General features: G+C 39.2%; 1 protein-coding gene across 8 annotated transcripts in view; it reads left to right on the top strand.

Moving 5' to 3' along the window:
• The window catches only part of gulp1a (GULP PTB domain containing engulfment adaptor 1a), a 101,973-nt gene that overhangs the window by 77,008 nt on the left and 10,253 nt on the right, over nt 1–14,712 (top strand). For all 8 annotated transcript variants that reach the window (XM_039817714.1, XM_039817713.1, XM_039817711.1 and 5 more), the window contains 2 exons: nt 2,417–2,478; nt 10,603–10,674. In XM_039817714.1, the coding sequence (XP_039673648.1) occupies nt 2,417–2,478; nt 10,603–10,674 (134 nt within the window). The remainder of the gene's footprint in view (nt 1–2,416; nt 2,479–10,602; nt 10,675–14,712) is intronic.

Genomic DNA, 14,712 nt, shown 5'->3' with positions numbered 1-14,712 from the left:
TTTCATTATTCTGCTAGAATACAACAACTTGCTTGTTGAATTAAAACAAATGAAAAGCAATAGCTTCCAACATTTTTGTATTGAACAAATTGAACTTTAATTGAATATATATATATATATATATATGGCACCACTAGAAAAAATGGCATTTACATTTTAAAATGCAGTTTTTTACAGATATTTTCTTTCATCTAACACAAAGAATCTCTTGAGTGTCTTTTGCGATATGTCGCAGCTTTTTGCCATGTGTTTATTGCGGAAGTTGATATCCCAATGATGATAATAAAATACATATATATATATATATATATACAGTATATTGTGCAGCCCTAGTGTTAATTATAACTGAAACTGTTAACTACAACACAACTACCATCTCTCAATGTGTAACAAACCGGACAATCGCTGAGCACAAAACTTTCTAGGAATCCCAGTCTCCTCTTTTTAATCTTGCCAGCCTTGGTTCCAAGTACACGTTAGGGTTGGTCTGATGAGCGATGTCATCGTCCATCTGCGATGCCCAACAGCCATCGTGATGTCCACACCAACACCGTGCTAATGGCTTTCATTGCCTGCTTAAAAAGTAATAATTTGCAAGTGCAACTGCAGGTAAACACTCATGCTGTTCCTTTTTCAGTTTTGATAGTTAAAGACCTCTCCAGAGCACTGTGGATAAAGGTCTGGCTACACCACACATACTTTCCCAGATAGGAGATAAAAAGGGTCTGGGTTGTTTGCATTTCTTTAACCCAATAACAATGGTCCTGGGCGGCGCTAAGCTCCAGATGCAGCGACAGTGGCTCTGCTAAACAGTCTCGGGAAGGAACTTGTTTTGGTGGAACATTTGTACCCCGATAAAATAAATTGGCACATAAAATATTAAATGAAGTTAACTGTTCACACAATACTGGATAAACTTTGTTTTAGTATATTGCCCTGTGTAACGTTACTTTGTCCACAGCAATCCCGATCGGTCCCAAAACGCCCCAGTTAGGGGAAATGCTGTATACATCTTTACAGTCATTCCCCGAAAGAACCTGGCCTACCTTGTTGCACGATCCAAATATTATTCAAAACTTGCCATTTTCAGCGTGCAGCTTGCTAGCTTGAAGTTTAAGAACAGCAACACCCAGAGAGTGGATGTTCCATGGATTATCCTGGAATCGTTGATCCCGACTAGGATAGCTGTAATTGCATATTGCCTCTAGACAACACGCCCCCGAGGGTGAGAAAAAACAAAGAGAGGGAGAGCGTGAGTGTGTGTGAGAGAGTAAGAGAGCAAGAGCTACTGGTACAACCAGCACTTATTTTTACAGGTCTATGGAACGCACTAATTTCTGGCAAAAGAACCTCACAATTGATAAGATGACAGACATCCTAAATTCTTAATGGTGGTAGATATAGCTCCTGTAGCCGCTTTTGTGCCCCTATGATTTCACTTTTAGTTTCAGTTCAGATGAGTCACGTAGCCCACATCCCCAGTCCGAGTGCTTAGCACTCAGGCAAGCAGCCCAGCAGAGAGGATAGATGCCTGAATATTCATATTCAATTTTTATCATTTTTTTATTTGAGCACATTACCCCAGACAATGATGTCATTGTCCATCGTGATGTTTCACTGTGGACATTGTCATATGCCAGTTCGGTAGACATGTCCAACCCTAGTACACATTTTTTGCTTACGTTATGTTCACATTCAGTGTCCCTCAACCAAACTGGGGCTGTACAGAATGTCTGTTTTTTTTACCACTTATTTTGACCAACTATGTAGATGTATCGGCAGTGTTGGGCAAGTTACTTCCAAAATGTAATACGTTACAGATTACTAATTACTGTCATTTGAGAGTAATTAGTTATATTACCATATTATTGTCTCTGAATTGTAATGCTTTACACTACTTTTGCATGACTAGTTTTGAGTTACTTTCGCCAAAATAACCGCGCAGGTATGACTTGGCAGGTAGCTTATGAATTTCACCACGGGATCAACAAAGTCTCATCATTATCCACTTTAATAGATCATAGTTTATTCATAATATTTTGTATTATTAATGTGAATATGCAAAGTAACTAAAGCTATAAAATAAAATGTATAATAGGCCTACTTGACTGAATTGTGGTGGAGTAGAAGTAGTCTAATAAGTAGGAGAAAATGAAAATTCTTAATTAAAAGTACCTTAGAATTGTATTGAGGTACGGTATCGTTACTTTCCACCGTTGATAAAATGTAATAATGTTACGTGTAGCAACCCTAAAAATTAATCAGTAATGCGTTATATTACTGCATTACAGCAAAAAGGACTACATTACTGTAACTGTGGTACTTTTGTAACAGGTTACTCCCAACACTGTGTATCGGCCATATCTTATCGGATAAGACCATTGATTTATTAAGTGAGCTCTTTGTATCATTTCAGATAAATCATGGATGCATACCCCGGAAGCACTGGCCAAGCACTACATCCCCTACAATGCCAAGGTATGTTTCTGACTGTTGCAGAGCTTTGTGACTGTAAACAATTCAACACAGAAAAAAGACCAGAGGGCCATTTTGCTGTTAAACAATGGTGAGAGGCTTTACTAGTCAAATACAGAAACAAAACAAAATCTCTCTCTTGTTTTTTTTTTTACTGCTCATTTGCTCACTCTCTGTCAGGCCTATCACGCCATTCAGTCCAGGTGTCCCATGATGCATTTCTTCTGAGACAGCCAGGTCTTTCGTTGAGGACAGCAACTCACAAAGTGCAAAGTCCGGCATATTGGCATGGCTGATTAGCATAGCACCTAATGGAGTCACCCTTTACATCATCAATTTGATTTCCAAGTAACTTAAGTTAAGAATTGCGTGATAATATGGATATTTAATCATTTTTATTTGGATCCCACCGCATCTTAAAGGGTGATTTCGGTATTTTTGAACCTGGACCCAAATTTCCCAAGCATTGGTGCATGAATAAAGTAAACAACAATCTTTGAAACTGATCCAGAAATAAGCGAGAAAGCTGCAACCAGCAGCCATAAACCAGGCTGCAATGTAGTCCTTTGGGGCAAATGTGTACCCTAAAATCTACTAAAAGGTTGTTTTTTTTTGCCGTTGACAGGCTCAGATTGTTATTGTAAGTGTACTAAGGGCAGTGAGTGTGTAAAGAGTAAGCTCCTTTTTGTTTAATCAGGAAAAGCCCTGATATTGTCATTGCCAAACTAACCAGACTCCATATAAATAAACAGTACTTTTAGGGTTAGGGTGAGGTTAGGTTAACCCTAACCCTAACCCTAAATTAAGGGTTAATTTCAACCAAACCAGAGTGGTGATTATTGGAACAGTGGAAAGACAAACCAAGACGACTTTTGATAGTTTTATTTTGTTTCTGTAGACTTTGAATGACGTGTTTTATGATGATAAATTTACTGTTTATTTAAGTGGAGTCTAGTGGGTTTGGCGATAGTTTTTAATGTTAAACAAAAAAATATATTACTCTTTATAAAACGTGTCTTTTTCTGTAGAGATCCTTTCTATAATTGTCAGACACTAAGAATAATAATCTGATCATGTCGGCGACAAAACATTCACTTTTAGTGGACGATAATTGAAGGTGCACAATTTCCCATAAACGTTACATTGCAGCTTGTTTCTGCAGCTGTCTTGCTTAATACTAGACCAATTTAAAAAAAAAAAAAAAAACTGTTACCATCAGACACAGACCCAAAAACATGGGCAAATAGGGTCCAGGTTAAAAAATACTGAAGTTACCCATTAAGTAAGAACTGTATATTGTAATATTCTAGTATTTATCTTCCGGAGAAGCTGTTTTACCTCAGTGCTGTGATAGGGGGAAAAGTCAAACTTGTCAAACTTTAATTTAAAAGATTTTTTCTGTGTTTTAGCCTTCTTGATTTATTTTTTATTCATAAATGAGTGTGAGCGTGGGATGTTTATGCGAAGTGACTCACGCTTCTGTCAAAAGGAGCCAAAACTGGTCTCGACACGAGAGGAAGTTGAAATGAAACGGCACACTTGAAACATGGCTTGCGACAAAACACTTATTCAAAAGTATTTTTTTCACTTATCCAACAAACACATCTTGAAGGGAGGACTGTCTACTTTGGGGAGCAATTCTCTGTCAGACGGGTTTTCTTCTTCATTTCGACAAAAACTTTCTCTCCTGCGAGGCAGCGGATCTGTCAGCCTACATCCTGAGCTTCAGAAATGTTATGATGAAATTGAGGGAGAGCTCGAAAACTACCGCATCCCCCAAACTGCTGCATCTCCCTTACTGTATGCAGCAAAGAAACCGGCGGAACTGGCAAAGGACACATCTCTAAAATCAAAGCAATACTGTCAGTTCCCTTACTGTCTGCATTTTGTCGGCTTTCACTGATGAGTTGCCTGTCTGGCTGAATTTGCTGAGATCTGAGTACACCACTCATCACTGAAGGATTTGGAGGGAATGAGTCAGCCAAAGTGCTGAGACTGTGCTTGGCCTATTCTTTCTGTTTTAAAGCACTCAGAATTGTTAAAAAATAAGCGCAGTTAGTAATTCACTGCACAATCGTCTAGCTAGTTAGAAAAGAGAAGGATCCCTCAAGAAAAGACAGAATTTTTTAAATTATTTAATCCATTGATTTAACAAGGTCATATCAATCTTCCGTGTCTTGAATAATTTCGATTTGATGGCACTTCTAAACTACCTTTTTGTCAGATTTGCGGAACTAAAGCTAGATGAAGTATGATTTGTGACATGGCACATAGTGGAAAGCAGCACTGTAGCTACTAATGAGATCACTGAGGTCATGTTCTCTCTATTTTACAATCTGCGGTTAAAACAATATACATGGTGGGTATTACCTAAAGTTAATTTAAGTATTTTTAGACTTGTCTTTTAAACTTTGACTACTTCCAAGGCCACAAGAAAAATACACAAGTAAAGGATTCAGTAGCACTGATTCTTGGGAATTTGGATAAAACAGGTTTTAATTTTGAAAATAAAAAGTTAGTTGAATTACAAAATCTGAAGGTATATCATTATAGACCAAGGTCTTGGCCTTTCAGCAATGTACCATTGCAGCCTCCTCATTTTGTATTTTTTTCATAAAATAGAGCTGTAGTTTTTCCAGTTATTACTTTGTTTTTGTCAACACCATCAGACACAATAAAAAGCAAATTATTTTTTATTAATTTGGTCTAATATGTATTTAGAGTATTTAAATAATTATCTGGCATTCTTAGTACAAATATAAGCTGTTAAATGTTGAATACTTTTGTTAATTTTTTATACTGTTGCACGTGTACGTGTACTCCTTTCAAAAGATCTAACATCATACATTTACTTTAAGCCTAAATAATCTAAAAAAAGTAATGTTTATTTATTGAGCTTGAGTGATCTTGAAGCATGCAGTAGAGCTGAAGGTTTGAAAATGGGGTCCTCAGGAATGTAGTTGACCTTGTAGTTGCCTGATTTTATTGCTTTTTATAAATATCTGACGGTGGTGACGCATATGTGGGACACATTTTGAGCAACCACAAAATAATAGTAAATATTGTTTAAAAACTCACTGTTTGTAGTTTTTAATATATATTACGATGTAAAGATATTATTCAATTCAATTATTACTTTTAGTTTTTTTAATCAAGTTGAAATGATTAGTCTGCTGATTGTTTTCTCATTTAATCAAGTAACTGTGTACTCTGGGCTTCAAATAATTACCCCCCCCCCAAAAAAAAAAATAAAACAGTTGAATTTTCGCACGATTATTCAAATAATTGGTTCAGCTATACTGTAATTGCTGGGTTAAATCTAGGGTTGGGTACCGTTTGGGTTTTTACGATTCCGATGCCGAACCGGTACTTTTAAAACGATTCCGATTCCTAAACGATTCCTAAACGATTCCTAAACGATTCCTAAACGATTCCTAAACCGATTCTTGAAAAACTGAAAATATTTAAAAAAACTGAAAAATGATATAAAAGAAGTTTTTTATTGGAATTTTTTTATTATTTAAAAAAATATAACAATATATTAACGTTTTAAAGTACTTAAATATATAATAAGTAAACCTAAGTCACCTAACACACAACTACAATAATTTAACAAATAACAGTTACACTATTAACAAGTAACAACAAAATAAATGTTGTTGAGTTGGTATGCCAACCAGCTTCAGACTTTAGCCGTTCTTTTGCAGAAAAATGACCATATTTACCTTCTCTGGCAAGATACTACACCTCTCCTGACTTATGGCATGTAGGCCTACTGCATAGGAGAAAACTCTCTCAGACGGTGTCCAAGAGGTCTGTACACACCCAGGTAGGAGTTTGAAAGGGCAGACAATTTGGGGAGGCTGTCTCGCCTCCCCCACCACCAGGCTACAGGCTCTTGTCTTGAACGATAGACTAGCAGAGTAAGTGTCATGTTTACTAGCGATCACGTGCAGTCAGTGAATGGTTAATATGCTTTTACGTCCGTTTTGGTGAGCCCAGAGGGAAAATATGCCATTTTAAAAGTAGCCTACATATACGGTAGCTAGCTAACGGTAGACTACAGAGAAAGTGTGATATTTTTACGTTCGTTTCAGAGCGTGTACAAAAAGCCGTCTATCAGCTGTGATAGTAGAGTGCATGTCGGGGGAATAGCGTGGACACGCGCTTCACACCGCGAGCGGGCACGTGCGCCACTCGGCAGAAAAGGGAGAAAGAAAAAAGGAGGCTGCCGCTGTCCGGAGCGACAGAGGGAAAATATTTCAGTTGGAACCGAAATGAGGAACCGAAATTCGCGTTCTAATCCGGTCCGAATACTACCGTTTGCGTAGGAACCGGTACCATAGTGGAACCGGGTTTCGGTACCCAACCCTAGTTAAATCTTGTTTACCAGAGATGTGCTCATGATTTTCTTGGAAATAAGTCATTCAACATGAAAAAGCATACAAAATCTGTAATCGACTAAAGAAATCTTAGTCGACTAAGAACAAATCAACCGATGACTCAACTAATCGACTAAGAGGGGACAGTCCTATAATCGATAATGAAAATAATCTCTAGTTTCAGCCCAAAATGATACCATGGGGCCACATATGTATTAAGAAACCCTCCAACACCACCAGCCTCTACAGACAGATCTGCAGTTCGGTGTTTATCCCAGGATCCAGGATTTGTCAGTCCAGGTATTATTTTTCCTCTTCTGAATTTAATCAGCTTTATGAGGTGCGATTAGATTAGAGACTGTCATCTACTCCTGTAGCCCATCTGATTCAATGCTCTGCCACTTCTCTGCTCTGAGATACTCCGTATGTATTTGGCTGTTGTAGGAAGCTGCTATTGGTGTTTTCTAATGAGTTTCTGCTGACCTCTTTAATCTACAAGTGTTATTGACCTCACTACTACAGGAAGAGAGAAAATGTCGAGGATTCTAAGCTGGTAGGATCAGTGTGTCCCAGTGGCGTAGTTTTTTTTTTTTTTTAAACATGGGGGTGGGGGGGGGACATTATAACTGGGGGGTCTGGGGGTCCTCCCCCATACAATTTTGAGCATCAATAACTTAATTTCTGGCATTGTGGTTAATTTTTCTGCAACAATTTGTGCCTTTTCTGCATCAATTTATGCTGGAAATGTCTTTATTTACATAAAGGAAATTACTATCAAATGATTCTCCTGTATTGTTCACTTCATTGTTGTATTGAACGGTTATGTTTTTTTTTAAGATACTTTTTGGGGCATTTTAGGCCTTTATTTGACTGGACAGCTGAAGACATGAAAGGGGAGAGAGAGAGAGAGAGCGAGAGAGAGAGAGAGAGCGAGGGGGGAATGACATGCAGCAAAGGGCCGCAGGTCAGAGTCGAACCTGGGCCTGCTGCGTCGAGGAGTAAACCTCAATATATGGGCGCCCGCTCTACCAACTGAGCTATCTGGGCGCCCTGAACGTTTATGTTTTAGCTCTTTTGGGGCTGTCGTTAATATTTTTTGAGGGGGACAAATCTACCTCTTCTAAATATTGGCTGGGTTGTATCCCCCCCCCCCGCACACCTACGCTGTGTCCATCATCAGCAATCATATCACATCTAGAAGTCATTTGAATTGTACATGACACAGATCCTGCACTTCACTAGAATGTGTCCAAAAATGTATAGAACCTATCAATCAGGAGGCGTGAGCCGTGCATAGACAATGAGGTGAAACTCTGCAGTTTTCTCTCCTCGCGGTGTCATCTCAATTAACTTTTCAGACCTGCCATGACATATACAAAGTGCATATTTAGTTAGATTGCTGCATCCAAGGGTGCACGTTCCCTTTAAGCTAGCGCGTGTTTCGTCACTGCGGGTCAGGGGTGGTTTGTCTTTCAGCTGCACGTACCAATTGATGGATGAGCCTCCGAGCTTGGTCTCCCTTGTGAAACCTCCCCAGTCGCAGCCCAGAATGCACTGGTCAAGAACGAGTGCTTTCTCCATTCTATTCCGGGCATCTGTCAGCGGCGCTCTCAGACATGTCCTTAAGTGTGCGGAGTACATTTGTCACACCGGTGCAGAGAGCTGACACTAGGTGTAAAACCTCAATCTGTTTTCTGCCTCTATTGATAACTATTTTGGTGTTGTTTCTCCTGCCTCATTGCATTTGGACAGGTGGAAAGAAGTTGAAGGTTACATGTAGACACTGACTGTTATTGGTATTTGCACAAAATTTCATTTTATTTGATATGTATATATCAGTGTTTTTTTATGTTTGCATGAACACACTGCTTCACACAATGTCAGAATAGAGCTCATCAGTGTGGTTCCAGAAGTAAAAATCTAAATTTATTTTCTCCATGAGGATTTTGATTATTAGGCATAATGTTTAAACCATCCAAGGTAGCCTGACCACGAGCTATGAGAATCTAAAAAACAAAGCTTTTATGCACCTGTAGAAGCCAGAAGTCCGTAGGCTATCAACCTTGTTTTAAGAAAGACATATTTTATTCGCAATCTTATCTTGGTGGAGCTCGCTGTTACCACGGAAATGTTTAGCGCACCCGTGAACGGCTAGGGAGCTGTTACCATTGAAGCATATGATCGCTTATGTGCATAGTCTTGTACCTTTTGCCTTTTTTGCCGTTTTTCAAAATGTTCTTTTGCGCCGAATCACATATTTTATATTTTCATCTCATAGCTGGTTGGCTTGGTTCCAAGCTTAAAACTTTTTATATTAGCATTTCAAGAAATGTATTGAGATATTGAAAGGGGAAAATCACATCCGGAACCAGAGACATTCAAAAAGGCTTGACTGTTGAGCAAAACAGAGTATTGCTTATTGTATTATTCCATAAAAAATGTATACTTAGCCAGTTTGTCTGCAAGGCGAGCTGCAAGATTAAATGGACATTAGCAAAGCCAAGTCATGGAAAGCTTCACACAGACTCTGTTGTGTCGTCAAGGCAATCCATGTCTGTCTGAGCTGTTTGCTGAGTTCCAGTGGGAGACTTTGTTATTTTGTTTTTCCCAACCTTTGAGGGGCTGACACCAGTGTTTATGAAGTCTGATATTTTAACAGGCTACAGACATTAAGCTCAGGAGCCACTCAAGCAGTGTGTGTGACTGGAACAATTACTACTACTACTGCTGCCAGATGGAAAACACCATGTTCAGGCATAAAGGTTAATGGCTCCATCTGTTGGTGACTGGCAGAAGTGCTGCTGCTCGTGTGTGTGTGTGTGTGTGTGTGTGTGTGTGTGTGTGTGTGTGTGTGTGTGTGTGTGTGTGTGTGTGTGTGTGTGTGTGTGTGTGTGTGTGTGTGTGTGTGTGTGTGTGTGTGTGTGTGTGTGTGTGTGTGTGTGCGCATATTCCTCATGTGCGTATGCTTTGGTACCCAAGCAAGTTACGGGTGGTTAATGTATGTCTCTGAAGGATGTGAGCATGGATAATTTAATACAAATGCTATCTACATTCATTTGAACTTAGAATAAGAAATAATGGATGATAGCGACTGAAATGTCACCAGTGATTGGTATGCTAATGTAAAGGACTTCATTCTTTATGCAGTTTATGACCGAAGGACGATAACACATTCACTCCTACTGGCCTGATTTATGAAATAAGTGTCTATCATGTCCAATGAATGCATACTTCTGAATAACAATCATTTATATCCTCTCTTTGTTATTAGGGGTGGGAATCACCAAAGGCCTCACGATACGAAATCATCACAACACTTATGTCACGATACGATATTATTGCGATTTTAAACATTGCAATATTCTGCAATATATAGCAATTTATTACCTTTTTTCCAACTGCACATTTTTCCCAATTTCAAATGATGTCCCCAAAAGGAAACTTTGTCAACATATGTTGTATCTAAAAAGATACATTTTCTCTGTTTGTTCATCTCACTTCAATTTTATTGCTGTAAAATGGGATTGTCAAGCAGACAAACTAACCAACACATATATAATAACAGATCGGTACTTGGCATCTCTGTATCGATACAGCATTGCCACGGAAAATATCGCAGTACTATGCTGTATCAATTTTTTCCCCCACCCGTATTTGTTATCTTTATGTGCACCAAACGCCGACTAGTATCTGTCCTTGCTGTGTTGCTGTCATATCATAGTATGCCTTTCTGTTCTCTTTCCAGTTCCTTGGAAACACAGAGGTTGAAGCCCCAAAAGGCACCGAAGTCGTAAAGGATGCAGTCCGAAAGCTGAAGGTAAAGCCATTCCTCAGAGTAAGCTGTAGCCTGAAGGATAGACGAGTGTTCTAGAGTGACCGGATTGGGTGGTCGTCTCAGAGCAGGAGAGGTGGGAGTGAGTGACAAATGTTCCCCTCCCTCATCAGTTACCAGCAAGGTGCCCTTACAGTTTTTCAGCTCCCAAGTGTGGATGCCTGTAACTGCTGGGTAAGCACGGCAGGTTGCTCAATCAGCCTTCACCGGGTAGATGCAGAATTCAATAAAAGGGATATTTGTCTGCCATGAAACCTGTTGTTTCTTTCCCCGAGTTTAAATTTTTTTTCTACTAATACCAACATACCATTTTGACATAGTAAGTCACTTCATGAAAGCACAGGTACTTTAATACACAGACAGAACTCAGCGACACATCATAAAAACTCTTGACACTTAATACTATCCACCACTGGTTCCTGGTGTGCATTATATGATCTAATTAGGTGCTACAGCCTATATTTGCATATTAATGGAGAAAAGGTTGATTTCTTGAAACAATATACTCCCTTAACACCACTCATGTACCCACCAGGGTTAAAGGAGAATTGCGGTCGATTTCAACACGTAGCTCTGTTGTTTGTAAATTTGGAGTGCTGTCAGTAGCGAGAAAAACGAAAACAATCGGTGTTGCCTACACCATGTTATCCTCCTGCTACAGTTTTCACCCAGGAGACTGAAACTGGGCACGTTTTAAATGTGCTTTAAGCCTCTTAACATGTTCGAAATGTCATTAAAAGTGCCTACCCATGTGAAGTGATTCCTTCTGAGTGAACACTGAATCTGACTGCTGGAGATGTGAAAGAAATGCATGAAAGTTCTGTTAATTCAGCGCTGTTTAGTTCCAGTGTTGAGACGGCAGTAAGAGAGTGCTTAGGGACCGTCTACAAACACCGAAAAGAGATACAACAAAAATATTTATTAATTTAATGATTATATAAGGTAGTGTCTCCGAACTTACCTCAATTATAACTTGTCTCCTGCTAGTTGTACTACAGCATTTATTTAAAAAAATAAGCATATGCCTATTTTTGTATCTCTTTTTGGTGTTGTAGTTTGTAGACGGTCCCGAAGCACTGTCTTGCAGTATCAACACCGGAACTAAACAGAGCTGAATTAGCACGACTTTCAGGCATTTCTTTCACATCTACTGCAATCAGATTCACAGTGTTCACTCAGAAGGAATCACTTCACATGGGTAGGCACTTTTAATGACATTTCGAACCTGTTAAAAGGCTAAAAGCACATTTAAAACCCAGTTTCAGTCTCCTGGGTGCTGAGGAGGATAACATGGTGTAGGCAACACCGATTGTTTTCATTTTTCTCGCTACTGACAGCACTCCAAATTTACAAACAACAGAGCTACGTGTTGAAATTGACCGCAATTCTCCTTAATAGTATAGGTCATAAATCCCGCCCCCTCCATGTTAGCAGATAGGAAATGGGCCAATCAAAGCACCACTCAAATTAAATGTTTCCCAGAGATGGTTTCTGTCATTTTAGGTAGTTATGATCATGAGGATGTTTGATTTTTCGGATAAGTTTGGGGTTCTATTAGTTATTTGATGCTAATAAATGGGGTGAAACATCATGATTGACAGCTGTGGTTGACTCGCGTTTTGTCGGATGGGTGTATGGTTCGGACTTGGATACCTCGCCTCCACTTCTTGATCACTAATATGGCTCCAAAATTACAACATGGCAGCACCCGTATGTTGGATATTTTTGCTTCACTTTTGTACAGTGGGAGGAAGTGGAGACATGTTGTCCCTCTTAATATAAAGTCTATGGTAAACACACGTGTGCTATATTATTATTCACTAATTAATGCATTAATTAAAGCTGCACTAATCATATATTAACAATGGTTTAAATTACTGCAATTATCACCAAGCAATGAATGTGTCCGCTCCATATGTCAATAGGCAGCTGTTTGGTGGAACAACTCAAGTAGCCAAAACATTATAATTATTACCTTGCTTCAAACCTGCATTCTTTGATTCTTCTGGCCACTCTGGGGCAGTGTAACACGCTTTAAACACATCATTGATTGACGTTGTCACATCGTAACGTTGATTTGGCAAACTCTACTTTTAGCTCTGTGTTTGGTCTCCACAAGCTCCTGAGTAAAAAGATGTGTCCACTGTGTTCACCAGCTAGGCACTAACTTTGTCTGCTGTTTGGTGCTGGACAGGTAGGGTCCATTACTCATTCTCAGTAGCCTCAGGTACGTATTCATTTCCACACCTACAGTCATTAAATCCCTCCACCTAACTAACTGTTGATTGTAGCCAAAGTTTTTCATCAGTCAAACATGTATTCATAGTAACAGTGAGTCCAGAACAAGTTTCCTTACAGGGACATTAAAGTCCATCTTACCTTATCTTATCTTACAACAAGGCCACCAAACAGAAAGAAAGCAACATTACCTGCTATGACTTGCATCCAGCAAACTGTTAATGAAAATATTACACTCGTTTTTTTTGTTTTTTTTCTCAGGAAAACCAGATAGATGAATGCTTAATTAAATTAAGTTAGACAGGGTGTAATGTAGTCCCGGGTCACAAAAGCCCCGAGGCATGCGTTTAAGCGTTAAGGTTATAGTGCAGCAAACACTCTCTTTTCTCACAGCTTCTTGGTATAATGTGGCTGTGCTCGCTGCCTGCTGGCCTTGCCTCTGTCTTCTCCTGCCAAAAGTTTAATCTGTGGGGCCCCTTGTAGGGGAGGACTGTTTTTCCAAACCCGTACCTCTATTGTTACATTACATGTGATCTTGAAAGCCTTGTGGAGACTAAGGTTCCGTGGTTACTTTCCCAGATACACTAGCAATTAGGACAGGCTTAGTTTTCGTTCCAAAGATCCTGTGAGGACAATTTAGAGACAGCCTTGGAAGGCATATGTCCACACCAGTTTAGGTCAAATACTGTAAGTCTCATATCAGTTAGAATATAAGTGCATGTGTGTTTTTACTCAAGCAAAATGAATCTTCTTGAAACTCACACTGACTGTTCTCTCTCCCAGGCTGTTGTTACTGGCCCTGAAAATAAAACATATTAAATGATAGAAGCTTAACTCCAGACCTTACAAGGGCTTGATTACAGCTGAATATATTCTCATTTTACTGTAAGCCTTCAAGTCCCAAAGAGTCTGTTAAAATACTGCAGTATCTTGTTGCATGTTTATGGCTATAGTGGCAACATGTAGAACTTGTGTGTGTATATATACAAAATTGAAATAACTATAGGGTTTTTATCAGCTCCCTGCAAGTTTCCTTACGTTTAACGATACAGTGTCTCCTCAAGTGACAGTGTTCAATCCCTCTTTATCAGACATTTTCATTGGTTATTGACCTCAACTCACTGCCAAGTCCAGTTGGTGTGTATGTCAGTTGGCAACATAACCGTAAAAAACTTAGTTTTTTGGCAGTGCTTGATAAAGTGACCCACTGAATGAATCACAGATTTGTTTAATTCCCCTCTTGAGTCTTCTGATAAACACTTAACCTTAAAGATAATATTTTCTTCAACACATTATCATTGCCCTTCAAAAAGAACATGCTGCCGTTTTATTCCTAAGTAAGTCAGCCATTTTCCATGAAAAAAACCTCAGATAAACCCACTGTGCACTACCTGCTCAGCACATACTGTAGACAAAGTAAGAGTCTACCTGGTGAACATAGTGCAGCATTTAACTGCTTAAGAGCCAGATCTTTTTCTTAGAAGTTGGTGGAGACCAAAACAGAGCTAAAACAAGATGAATATTGGACTTGCATTTGCCAGAAGGCCAGAAATATAGTAAATGCTAGGTCGTACCCACCAAACCACAACACGGGCATACTGTACAGGCGTCAACACACAGTTATTTGAACCCTGCTACAATGGGACGTTGTAGTGAATATATAGGAGGCCAAGTGCAGCAATGATCTACTATATAATTCATTATACATGAAAACGTGACTTACGTTATAAGTAACGAGATGTAACCCTAACCCAAACCCAGTCTTTTTACCTAACCCTAACCTCA

Source organism: Perca fluviatilis, chromosome 12 (assembly GCF_010015445.1).
Source record: "Perca fluviatilis chromosome 12, GENO_Pfluv_1.0, whole genome shotgun sequence".
In the NCBI taxonomy this organism is placed as follows: Eukaryota; Metazoa; Chordata; class Actinopteri; order Perciformes; family Percidae; genus Perca; species Perca fluviatilis.
The sequence above is the reverse complement of the archived record's forward strand: the minus strand, read 5'-3'. Positions and strand labels throughout refer to the sequence as shown.